Below are 12,411 nucleotides of genomic sequence, written 5' to 3'. Positions count from 1 at the left end.
GAATTTCTATTTATAGTTACTTTTATCTTTAAGTAAGAAATAAATTCAGCATTCCTTATCTACAGACTGACACTGGCGCCCTCAGCCAGTCCATGTGTCAGATGCTCCTTACAGAACTATAAGTCTTGCAAGGCATGAGTTGTGTGGTAGAAAAGAGTTGGCAGGGGCACCTCACTCACACGATTGCCCAGAACGTTACTGTTCATCTTTGCCCCTCTCAGTGGATGTACGGGTCACGTGATCTGGTTTTAACAAAACCCGGCCAAGATTCTTACAGATACATGACAGAATTAAGGTAAGAAAAAGAAATGTCCACACAAGTAGACAATGAGAAAATGGCAGACCTCCTGCTCTGGCACATGGTCTTTTCTATCTCATTCTGGGGTGAAAATTGATGATTCTATTGGATCTGACAGGATCAGCTAAATGATACTGAAATTATCAAAGCCACTTAATATTTTATCTACTATTATTTTAAAAAAAAGAACCTTGCTGAAACTAATGATAATGTGAAGCCATCATAATTGACGATATATACCTACAATATTACTTATTTCAGAGTTAGCTCATTATAGGTTTCCATTTTATACAAATTTAAAATATCTACAATATATTAGTATCCAGTATACAAATATAACCTATACATTAGTAAATTTATAGTTATCGGTAATATTTATTTTGTTTAAAAATGTGTAATTTTAAAAGAAAAAAAAATGCATAAAGTCCCTAGTAGGGGATTTTAATGACCAGGAATGAATAAATTCATGTTTTACTTGTTCTAATGGGTCTCTAAATTCCCTTCTTTCGACCCTTTTTCTCAGAATGACTCCAGTATACATACGGCAGGATAAGTTACCTCCCTCCCTGTTCTTTCCAATTTTCTGAGAGTTAACCTTTGCCAAGAAGGAGAAATAAAATCGAGATTCTGTTGAATGAACCAGATTTTTGCTATGGAAAGACCTCCACTTTTACCATCGAGATAAAAAATGTGTTTGCCTTCTGGATTTACATGGAGGGCCCTGAAGCCCTCTGTCACTTCCCCTACTCCTGAAGCAGATACTCCTGATCAGCCAGGACCCCTGCAAGATGGGACTGCAAGGAAGAGCCAAGGAGCAAAAGGACTTTAAGAAACCTTTGGAATGAGAACGAGGAAGAGGGAACAGAGGGGAAGGGGCTTTTCCACACAACAGTGGGGGCCTCTGAACGAACTGGCGAGCTCTCTAAGGAGAAAAGCAAGCACCTGTTTTACATCATCCTATGAATAGACTAAAAGGAAAATGTCTTTGTGACAATGAACAGCACTTTTCCTGCCCTAACGAATATTATAGGCATAGCTAGATGGTGACATATGAAAATTCTAGCACTCTTCATAAGTGTCACAAAAACAAGTTTTAAAGTGAATGCGTTAATTCATCAGTGTGACGGTGAAACCTAATTTCAGTAGGATCTTTAGCCCCCAAGGTAGCTTTCCTATTTCCCCAGATGATAAATTTCATTTATTCCAATTACTTCCTGAGTAAATTATTTTATAATTCTTGGATTTGGCTTATGAAGATGGCTGGTGACTCATAAATGCCAATCTGACTAATGTCTCATTTAGAGAACTCAGTACGCACAGAAGCCCAGACGCCATTTCTCTTGCCAAGAAATGAATGTACAATATTTTCAGTAAAAACAAAGAAATGAACAGCCAGCATACCAAGGAACACATCTGCACCTGCTGTCAAAGTGTTTTTCATAATTTACTTGCTGGGGAGTCAGGAGCTGAAATACTCAGAAATGTAATAAGAATAGTTATTTATATTTAAGAGAAAAGTTTATGACCTTTTAATGATATGGGGTATTTATTGCCACTTTAACATCTACACTTCATTTGCTACCACTTTGTCTATAGTTCATTGGCCTTTCCATTCAAACCAAGTGAAGCTATATTTGAATAACGAGAGTATTTTATTATCCAGCTCTGTTCCTGCAAAAAGTTCAGAGTACTTTATAAATATCTCTTTAAACTTGAAGGTAAGTTAAGGATCACTGTTTCCTTATTAGATAAAGATATAAAACAAGGAAAGTTCAAACAGCTAAAATTAGCAGTTTAGAGAAGGTTTCTGGATAGAGATGGCAAATTGACCTTAAATATTTGTCTCTTCTCCAAACACCACTAAACTGATCATAATGAACATTTGCAAATCATAAGTACGAAAGGACAAAATGAATGAAAAAGGGGACACTGACATACTAGAGGTTTCAACAAAGATCTGGGAGCTTTAGGAAACCCAGTGAGTGTACATATCTAAGCCACATCCTCCAAGGCAAGTTCTAAAAAACTGACATTTTTACCTAATCATCTGTACTTCTGTATGCGTTTCTTATTTCTCAAACAGTTCCAAAATCAGAGGGAACATAGGAATTTTACTTAAGGTTTCCTAAGATACCAAGAAATAAGAGCCTCCAAATCCACCTTCCAACTGGATGAACTCTGGGAAACATTCACACCAAGACACAGAAGACACAGAAGTCAATGCGCAGTACCTTTATAATTTTAAGTAGAAATTACTTCCAATCTGTACTTCTATACCAAGTCAAACTTTCAAAAAAATGAGAATAGAATACGGAAATTTTCAGACAAACAAGAAACAATTTTTACTTCTTGAATATGTACTCCAGCCAAACAAAATTTTTCCAAAATGCTCCATTTAGAATGGAGTTTCTTACAGACATCTTTCAAGGCAAACTTCTTACCCAAAGAAAATATTTTTCTTTAATAATTACTTTTACAAACAAATTACAAAGTAGTTTCATTCATTTATGAAAATATAGAAGATGCAAAAAATTAAGAAAATAAAGTTTTACCAGTAATTCTATCTAATGATTACTTTTGTTCATATGTTAGTATGAGCCTTCTCTTATTTTATTTTACAAAAATCGAATTCTAATAACATTTTGCACTCATCGTTATTCATGTAATATATTATGAACATTTTCCACATTAGTATAATTTCTACAACAGAATTTTTAATGACTGCCTGTTTTCCACAGTATTGTGGAGCAAAGGTTTAAATCTCTTGAAGACATTTAGATTGTTTTCCCATTTTTCACCAATAAATTTTTGCTGATGTCTCAAGAATTTTTAAAGGTGAGAAGTAGACTCAAGTAGGCAGTGACATCCATCACAAATTTGAAGATTCTGAAAGACATCATCTTTGACATTAGTCCAAAGCTTAAGCTTCAATGCCAAATCCTGGTCCCTAGAGTGAAATGGCCATTTTCAGCCACAGCCTTCACAGCATGGGAGGCACCAGGAAATAAGCAGTTTGAAGGTGTCGGGGATCCCCAGATAATACCTCGGAGGAGAAAATAGCTCTCCTGTGCCCTTCAATCACAGGAAAGGGGGACCCTCTAAAGAAGTTGGCACTCCTACTCAACAAGCATTCAGGTAGGATAATAATCTACATTCTAAATACTTTTGTCAGTTGAAATAAAGACACTTTCAGGACGAAAATATTTTTAGTCATCAAATTACAAAAGTGAGCTCATGAAGGATAAAGAATTGTGTGGACGCCACCACGGCTATCAGTGAGTAGGCCAAAGTACAGAATTCAAAGTCAAAGGTTGGGACTCATGGCCAAGAAGTTGACATTCAAACCATAAACAAAATATCCTTCCATGCTAGGTTCCACAGCAGTAGCACAAGCAGTCTGCATCTTGAACACATATGCCAAGACCAATCCTAAAACAATAATATTGGGACGTCAGCTGTCTCTGGAGTTGAACCCATTTTCTCTGCTTGACTAGCCTCTGGGACCAGAACAAAGTGTTCAGGAGAGTGGGCACTGTGAGCAGGACAAAGGAGAAAGACAAGGCTAAGGATAGTTTTAGTGCCTGTCGCAAGGAGGCACTTCTGGTTCTCAGAATGCTCCTTTTGCAACAATTCTTTTTTCTCCCTCTGGTCCTTAAATATTAGAGGTAGGTGCATGTTTGAATGTGTAAATTTGTGTGTGTTCCTCCCTGTCTCACTCTTCCTTCTTCTCACAGCCCATTCTCCCTGAGGGACCGGTCATCATGAAACTCCAGTTCACATAGCAAGACACCCTTTTTGGGTGTCGCCCAGTGGTGGTCCCACACATACCTCAACTTTTGTGAGCTTCAATTCATCATCCCTTCTGAAATTGTGCTTCTCTCTATATCCTAACCTTGAAAAATGGACTGCCAAATTAGAAACATGGAGTAGAAAGCCCGAATGGAGAGAGGTTCAGGATTTCTCCAATGGATGAGAGCATCCCACACACCAGTAAGATAAAAGCCCCTAAATGCAGAAGGTCAAACCACATGGCCCCTGAGAGTCATCCAAAACCACCTGTGCAGGGGCCCTGGGAGAGTAAGTAGCCTGTCCTCAAACTGAGGCTCATCTCATCTATGCAATAACATCCTCCACAAGGATCAGGGGAAACGGGCTGGGCTATGACATGGAAGGGAAGGGCACACTTCACGCGGCAGGCTGAGAGCCCTGCATTTTCCCTTCCTGCCACTGCTCTTCCTACAAGGTGGACTTGTCTCTTTCCGGCTCACTAAGCCTGTCTCTTTTGGTAGTGGACATTCCTTTGCTGCCTCTCTAGCATCTCTTGCCCTCATCCCTCTTGTTGAATTTGCAGATCTGAAAAGAAATGAACTTCAATGTTTAAGTCGATTCGAGTTAGGTTTTTCTGCTATTTCAACCCAAAGGATCCAAAACCATTGTTTATCTTTGTGTCCCTATCAACATCTGGACGATCCTGAACATGTATAATATATTCTTGTGGATGAAGAAAGAAATGAAAGAAGTAAATTAGGAAGAAAAGAAGGGATGGAAGGAGAGAGAGAAAATTTATAAGTTGACAAAGTAAAAAATGCAGAAAAATAAAAGGTTGTCTCTTAAACAATAGGTGTTAGTTCATATCAACTTTCACCTTCCTATAGTTGGAAGACAAGCAGACGTGATATGCTCTGATGTTTACAAAGAAGTCTGAGAAAGAATGAAGAGAAAATTAATAAGAATTAATTATCATCTACTGTGAATTTAGAGGAAAATAACCAATAAAGACCACGGGCCTGAATCTTACTTTATATATTATCATTCTTTTTTATTTGTATTCTGTCTTGATGTTGAAATGAAAAACTTATTTTGCAGGAGGAAAGTATATTTACTTAGCATAACTGGATTCACACAATGCCAACAATGACCTACACCAAGGAAGGGCTGCAAAGATGTGTTCGATGACAATGACAAAATGATATAATTAATGTTTCTCCCTTCTGTGGAGCATAACACGGAGGCTATGACTAAAATGAGAAAAAAAAAAGAGAAAACATAACTATATTTCTAATGAAATACATAACTGATCAAATAAACACAAAGATGTAAGTGTAGAAAATTGATACATGTGATGCTAATTCTCAACATATTGAAATCCAAATCAGGAGCTCATGTTATAAGGTAAATGGGATTTCTGGCACTCACTTCTAAACTGCCCATTTGACATGTGCATGAAATGGTAGGATCTGAGGATTGCCTGCCAAGCCTTCAGCTCAGAAACTTCTCCAACCCATGAAACTGTAAATCAGCCACATCCTTTCTGAGAGCTAAGGGACTATCGCTGCCGATCCCGAATGCAAAGAATCTCGAGAGGAGTAATATACAAATTGTGATGGTTTAAGAATCACGAACTCCCGATTGGAAACTAGATTGTTCCATGGTTTCTCCTCTCGCAAATGGGAAGGAGACGTCAGGGGCCTGAGACGCAGCTTCACGGGATGCCAGGCCAAACGCCTCACTCGGGAAGGAGCCAGATTTAGAAACCAGAGCATCCTAGGTGAGAACAGGCCCTTCAGCCCTTTCTTAGACTGTGGCCTCTTCTTGGTCAACCCTGTGGCAAACCCATTCTGACCCTACAAGGTGCGGCCACCCCTACTTACCATTTCTCACCCCATCAGCCACCTAATAGGGGACGTACTCGTTTATGTCACTTGCATTGCCCCTAACACTCCATCCTGTGGTTCAAGCCCTCGAGCTCAAAGCATGGTCCAGGCACCGCTTCATGTAAATTACACGGTCTGTTTTTAAGTGCAAGCTGCTGTCTAAGCTGACAGCATGAATCAAAACCCCTGGAAAGAAGGCCCAGAAATTCCAGGATTTCGAACACATACGCGAGTATCAAAAGTCCTTGCGGCTCTTGGTGGTTCTCTCACCTTATTGCTTCTACTTGGCTATAAGTCGTATCACCGACAACACCCGTTTGATTCCTTTCTTCATAATTCCATGTACACAGTAGGTCTTCAGTAACTTTTAATTAAATAAATGTTTGCTAATGAGCCGAAGCCACCTAGGATTCCACTGTGCTAGGCAGAAGACAGGAATGGCAAGCCATCGCTGCCACTGCAAAACCAGACACAGCATCTGATACTGCAAACGGCTCCAGCGAGGGTACCGACGGGAGCGTCCTAATGGTATGCAGTGGGTTATACAGAAAAAGAACTCCACTCCAGGAAAAAAAAAAAAGAAAAAAGTGGCAGCAATAGAGGAGAGCACACAAAGACCCAGCTGCCCGCAACATGAATAGCCTGGCAGGGCAACCCCATCAGGACCTGGGGAGAATACAGATCAGAGAAAAACGGGGCCTCTGAGATGGGCCGCGACCTGGACGCTGCTCACCATCGTCCATTTTCAACTCTCCTTCTTCCCTTTGCTTCCTCCTGCCTCTCTCCCTTCTCCAAAATCTACAGTTATACAAGCGCAACTTAAGAGCCTTTAAGCAAAAAGAACTAGCACTGTGTGAAGATCAGGGTCCCGGGTGCTGGCCCGGTGGCTGGGCTCAGGCTACACGGAGCTCATTATTCCTGGCAGGCGTGAGCCCGGGAGAGAGTCTCTTCTGCAGCTGGCATTTTGTGAGCTAAGTTATTCGCAAGAATCAGAGAGGAAACACTGCACTTTGTTCCAGGGGATGATGGGGGGAGGGGGGAGGAAAGGGGGAGATCTGGAGATTTTAAACAGAAATATCAAGACTAAAATAATCTAACCTTCTTGTGCTTTTTAAACAAAAGATTATGACACTGAACACAATTGCGATATTGTCCCGGAGAATTAAAGGCCGTAACCCCAGTGTGTTTGCAGTTAAAATTTAAATGTATAAAGTGTATTACAGTATACGATTTGAAGAATGATACTTTGGAGGTTTTCTCCCTTCAACTAGAATCATAAAGCTGGAAAGTACCTCAAGAGGTGTCGGCCCAGATCCCCAATTCCAGGTTACAATGATCTATGCTTGGAATCTCCTCTTCAAGATTTCTAGGGATAGAGAGTTCACAAATATTTTACAGCCCGGCGGAATGTGCTTTTTGCCTTGAAGGCAGAGGTTCTTCCCTATGTCCAGCTGAAATCATGGCCGATTCCCCTTTGCTTAGCGAGCCCCAAAGGCTGACGCAGGGGCAGCCCCCGCTCTCTTTGGCATGCTCTTCTGAATGCCTATTTTTTTCGACTTCGTTTTAGAAGTAAAATAAATGAACATGACCTAAGGCAGTACATAGAAAAAAAAATTATGCCATGAATCCTCAAGCCTATATTCCTTTTCAGGAAAATGGTGGCTTTTATTCTCTTAGCAAGTATGTCTTAGATAGATGATGATAGATAGATGATAGATGACGAATAGAGAGATAGACAGACAGACAGAGACATATAGAGACATAGATATAGATATAGATACACGCGTGCACACACACACACACACACACACGCACACCCCTCTTTCATATCTGGATTGGACTGCTAAGTCTTTTTACTCTTATAACTGCATTTTTTTTCTCTTCCATTAAAACATACTCTGTAGACTTTATCAAGCTAAACTCTTCCTGTACTCGTCCCTACTGGCTTTATCTTCCTTTGAGGGACCATTTCCCCCAACTGGAACAGAATTCAAAATGACTTTAGGAAATCTCCAAAGGAAGTCTAACCCATTTGATCGCATATCACTTTTAAATTTAGTGAATATTTTTATAACTCCTTTATATCATCAGTTCACCAAAAGCATTGCACACCCTGAGACCTAAGGCAAGTTCCGTGGATCCACTCTCTTTGGTTCAAGCACGGCCGCTGCCAACTGCTCTTGGGAAGTTGGAAGTTCACCTTCATAATGTTAGCATTTAGAATGTCTTTTTTAAATAGAGTCATGTAACTTGACTAAATCCCTCTGACACTTCCCTGTAATAATCAGGAAAAAAATCTAAACTACTGGGCATGACAGTGAACTCCTTATACCCAGATCCCTGCCCGACCCCATCGCTCACTACTACCTTCTCAGCGTCCCAGCTACACGGGCCCATCGCTTCCCACTCTAAAACACACAAGACCACATCCACCTCCGAGAATTAGCCTTCCCTGGCCCTTCCGCCCAGAACATTCTTCCACAAGTTCTTCACAGACTGGCTCTCTCACCAGCCGATGCTCATTTACCTGTATTTTCTCCTCCCACCTCTTCCAACCAGCAGGTAAGTCCCATAAAGACACTGGTGGATCTTGCCCACGACCGCCCCCAGTGTCGGGCAGACAGTGAGCACCCGACGAGTATTTGTGGAATGAACGGACGTGTATGAGGTTCTGTGCGCACCGCCATCACTCGAGATCGCCATAGGCCCCAATCTCACCACAGCCGTGCGAGAACAGGGGAGGGGACCGAACGCTGAGGAGAAAGAGCAGTGGACCTTTGCTTCCCTGGCCTGGAAGGCAGTGAGGAAAGGGGTGCATCTCCAAGGTGATCAGAGAAATCCACAGGCGAACATCCATTTCCTGCCCCTCATTCTATTTTCGTGACTCAAAACACATTTCTGATGACAAATAGGCATAAAAGATTTTCTGGTCCCTCTAAACCAACTTCTATATTTATTAACTCATGTAAAAGGAGTATCTTGTGAGAAAGAACCCAAAAGCTTACCAAAATTATACATGTCTAGATTTCTTTATATGTCGGCATTACAGTTTACATAAATGACAAATGTTTTTAGTGGATTCTGAGGCATAAATATTAGTATAAATTTTGAGAGCAGAGGCAATACAAAAATGCACAACAATTGCCCCCCAAAAGACTCACAGAGTACAACTTCAGTGCGTAATCCCAAATGATGAAGGATGCCACATCATTAAGAAAAATAAAGCATCACACCACCATCTCTCGACGAGCTTATTTTGTTAGTCATTTTATATTTCCATTTTTTAAAACATGTTACCATTGTGAAAGAAGTGTCCTAAGGCTACATGTCTTTTTGTTCCACCAAGAGGGCCATGCGTCACATACCTTGCAGCCACTGTGAGTCCTGGTCTTCATCAGGGGCGCAGTGGTACACAGCTCGATGGCCTCCGGCTCGTGGAAAATGACTGCTGGAAGCGGTTCCTTTTTCAGTGTCAGGACATTCAGTTTAGACTTCAGCATGGTCTGAAAGTGCTAAAAAAAAAAAAAAAAAAACAGGAAAATTATATAAGCTGAATTGAGTTAAATCACTTGGAATTGTACATGATGCAATTGTACATCAAACCTAGTGGCAAATCTTTGTTTTATTAACTCTGCCTTAATAGAGGAGGCCAAGAGATGTTTAGTGAAACGAAGGGCAGGGAAAAATCTGTTGGGACACTACTAAAGTGAAACCGTAGAGACAGCCAGTCCCTACGCAGACATCATAGAAAAGTGGGATAGTGGCGGAGTTACCACAATCTTGTTCTGAGAGGTTCTTCCGAGGTGATAGACACAGAAGAAATCCTAGAGATGTGTTCCTGCTGAATTCAGCGAAAGAAATGAAGATTTTTCAAAAGAGGATGTTATAGGAGCAACTGAGGGGAAAGTCTAGAGATGATAGAAAAGAAGAACTGTGAAAAAACCTGTTCTCTGCCTCCTCAGTTCTTCGGGAAATTCACTACTTAATGAACCATGTCATCTGCTGTCTCAGGATTCTAAAGAGTCATCCTATAAGCAACTCCTATTGGTGCTAGTTCTGAAATATGCAGAGAATCCAAGCATATTTAATCACTGCTAGATAGTGATTAACACCCAGTCCAAGCCCTATCTGTGTTTGGCGTAGCAGCTTCCAAATTGGTCCCACCACTTCTGGCCCTGCCCTGTAAAGAGTCTTGTCACACAGCGATCCTTCTAAAATCTAATTATGGCAAGTCATCCCTCTGCTAAGCTGTTTCAAGTATTCCCATTTCCTCATAGAGAAACTCCGAGTCCTCGCTTGGCCTCCGAGCCCAGGCATGATCCAGGGACCTGTTGTCTCTCTGATCTAACTCTCTCAGTGACCTCTTCACTTTCTGAGAATAAGCCAAAGACATGTACCTTAAACCTTTAAATATGCTATTCTTGTCCTAGGTAACTGCAAACCTTGTTTCCTTCCCTACTTGGGGACTCTGATCAAATGTTATCTTATGAGACAATCCTTCCTTGGCTTCATTATCTAAAATAGCTTACATACACATCAATATACATACACATAGCTGGCTTCATGGGCATGCAACCTGTGCAATTGCACAGGGTCTCTCCCATGCTTAGGATGGCTCTATGCTTGGTTTAATGCTCTTAGTTTGATGTCACTATCTTGAAATCCTTAGTAACTTTATCTTTGAGCATGTGTTCCGTAAGCTAAGTCGGATGGAACGGTGCAGTATTTCGTGAGTAGAGGAGATACACACAATATGTGCATCCCCAGTTGTATGGAATTCAGCAAGATGCAAAGCGAGAGCAAGGTAAGCACGTTAAGGCTCTGACTCAGTACACAGGTGCACTGACAGCCTCAAGAGGCCACGCTTGAGAACTAGAACTCGCTTCAAATGCAGAAAGAAGTCAGTCGTCTTCTAAGAAACATGGATGCTCAAGGAACCCTATCATATCATTTTCATATGTATGACTTTCCTATACTAGGCAAACGTTTTTGCTGAAAATGATTACATAGAAGGAAAGGGACAGGCACGGCTGTCACAGCTCCCCCTCCTGCCAATCCCTCCTCGCTAACCAGTAAACCAAAGGTAAAGTGTTGACAAAATATGCACATATTAGAAGTAAAACTAAAACAGGTGAGTTTGTTCTGTGGAGTGTTTCCACTGCTCTCATCAGAACAAAATGCAGGAAATGCAAATGGTGTCATTTCCATGATTCAGCTCTTATATTTGTAGGGACAGTGGGTATTTCACAAGATAACGATGAATGGTAAATTCATGTTAACAATCTAAGCTTTTAATTTTTCTCTACTTAGAACAGCGTTAAGTAGAAACAAAGAAACAAACAGAAAGAAAGAAAATGCTTTCAGTTTTAGTACCTTTTAAAACACCTTTTTTCTACTTTTTGAATAGGGGACACTGAATTTTCATTTCTCACTGGGCCCCGCAGAGAGACTGAGAGTTGCAGGCTGGCTAGCTCTGCACACATATACTCCTTGCTGTTTATTCCCTTCCCGATTTATTATTCTTACCACTACATATCACCACTATAAACATATATAGTTATGTTGTTTATTTTATTGTCTGTCATCTTCCACTAGAATATGAATGCCATAGGAGCAAAACCTATTTTATTCCATGAAGTATCCCAAGGGCTTACAACCATTAACGGCCCACACAGAATCTACTGGAACTCTAAAGGCCATTCAGATGGTCGGTTTTATGTGTCAGCTTGGCTAAGCTACTATTATTCAATCAAATAATAACCTTGCTGTTGCTGTGAAAGTATTTTGCAGGTGGGATTCAAGTCCATAATCAGTTGAACTGAAGTAAGAGAGGTCACCTTAGATAATCAGGGTGGGCTTGACTCAATCAACTGAACAACCTTCACAGGTAAGCTGAGGCTTTCCTGAAGAAGACATTCCACCTTTAGACAGCAGCTTCAGCTCATTCCCGAGCATTCAGCCCGCCCCTCCTGAAAGCACACCCTATGGATTCTAGCACTGCCCTGCCAGCCACGACAACTGCACAAGCCAATTCCTCAAGTAAATCTCACTATATATCTCCTACTAGTTCTGTCTCTCTGATTTGACCCTGACTGATACAGCTACCTTTCAAGTTACAAAGTCACCAGTCCTAATATTTTTTTAAATGGACTTGCCCTTATGTTTCCCAGTGAGTATTGATTTATATATATTTTTTACGTAGAGCAAGTTTTCATATTCATCCAAAAGTTTCTGTCTTTGTTCTTTATTGATTCCATTCCAAGAGGGTGTGGGGTTTGGGGATGCAAAGTGGTCTGGGAGGGAAAACATGGATCGCCGAGCATGAGCGCCAAGGCTGTTTTGCCTCTGTGGGAAAGGGTGGAGGCCACGGGATGAGGAGGATGAGGGGAGAGCGACTCAGAAGATGAGGTCATGAGCAAGTGGGGACACCTTTCCCTGTCTGCCGTTTTGCTGGGGCTC

At 41.0% G+C, this 12,411-nt stretch overlaps 1 protein-coding gene across 2 annotated transcripts in view; it reads right to left on the bottom strand.

Annotated features, from left to right (window-relative positions):
• Positions 1-12,411, bottom strand: part of PID1 (phosphotyrosine interaction domain containing 1) — a 204,877-nt gene that overhangs the window by 98,597 nt on the left and 93,869 nt on the right. For both annotated transcript variants that reach the window (XM_039855836.1, XM_039855837.1), the window contains one exon: positions 9,318-9,464. In XM_039855836.1, coding sequence (XP_039711770.1) covers positions 9,318-9,464 — 147 coding nt within the window. The remainder of the gene's footprint in view (positions 1-9,317; positions 9,465-12,411) is intronic.

Source organism: Pteropus medius, unplaced genomic scaffold, assembly GCF_902729225.1.
Source record: "Pteropus medius unplaced genomic scaffold, Ma_sr-lr_union100, whole genome shotgun sequence".
NCBI lineage: Eukaryota > Metazoa > Chordata > Mammalia > Chiroptera > Pteropodidae > Pteropus > Pteropus medius.
Note: the sequence above shows the minus strand (reverse complement) of the source record. Positions and strands in the feature narration are given on the sequence as shown.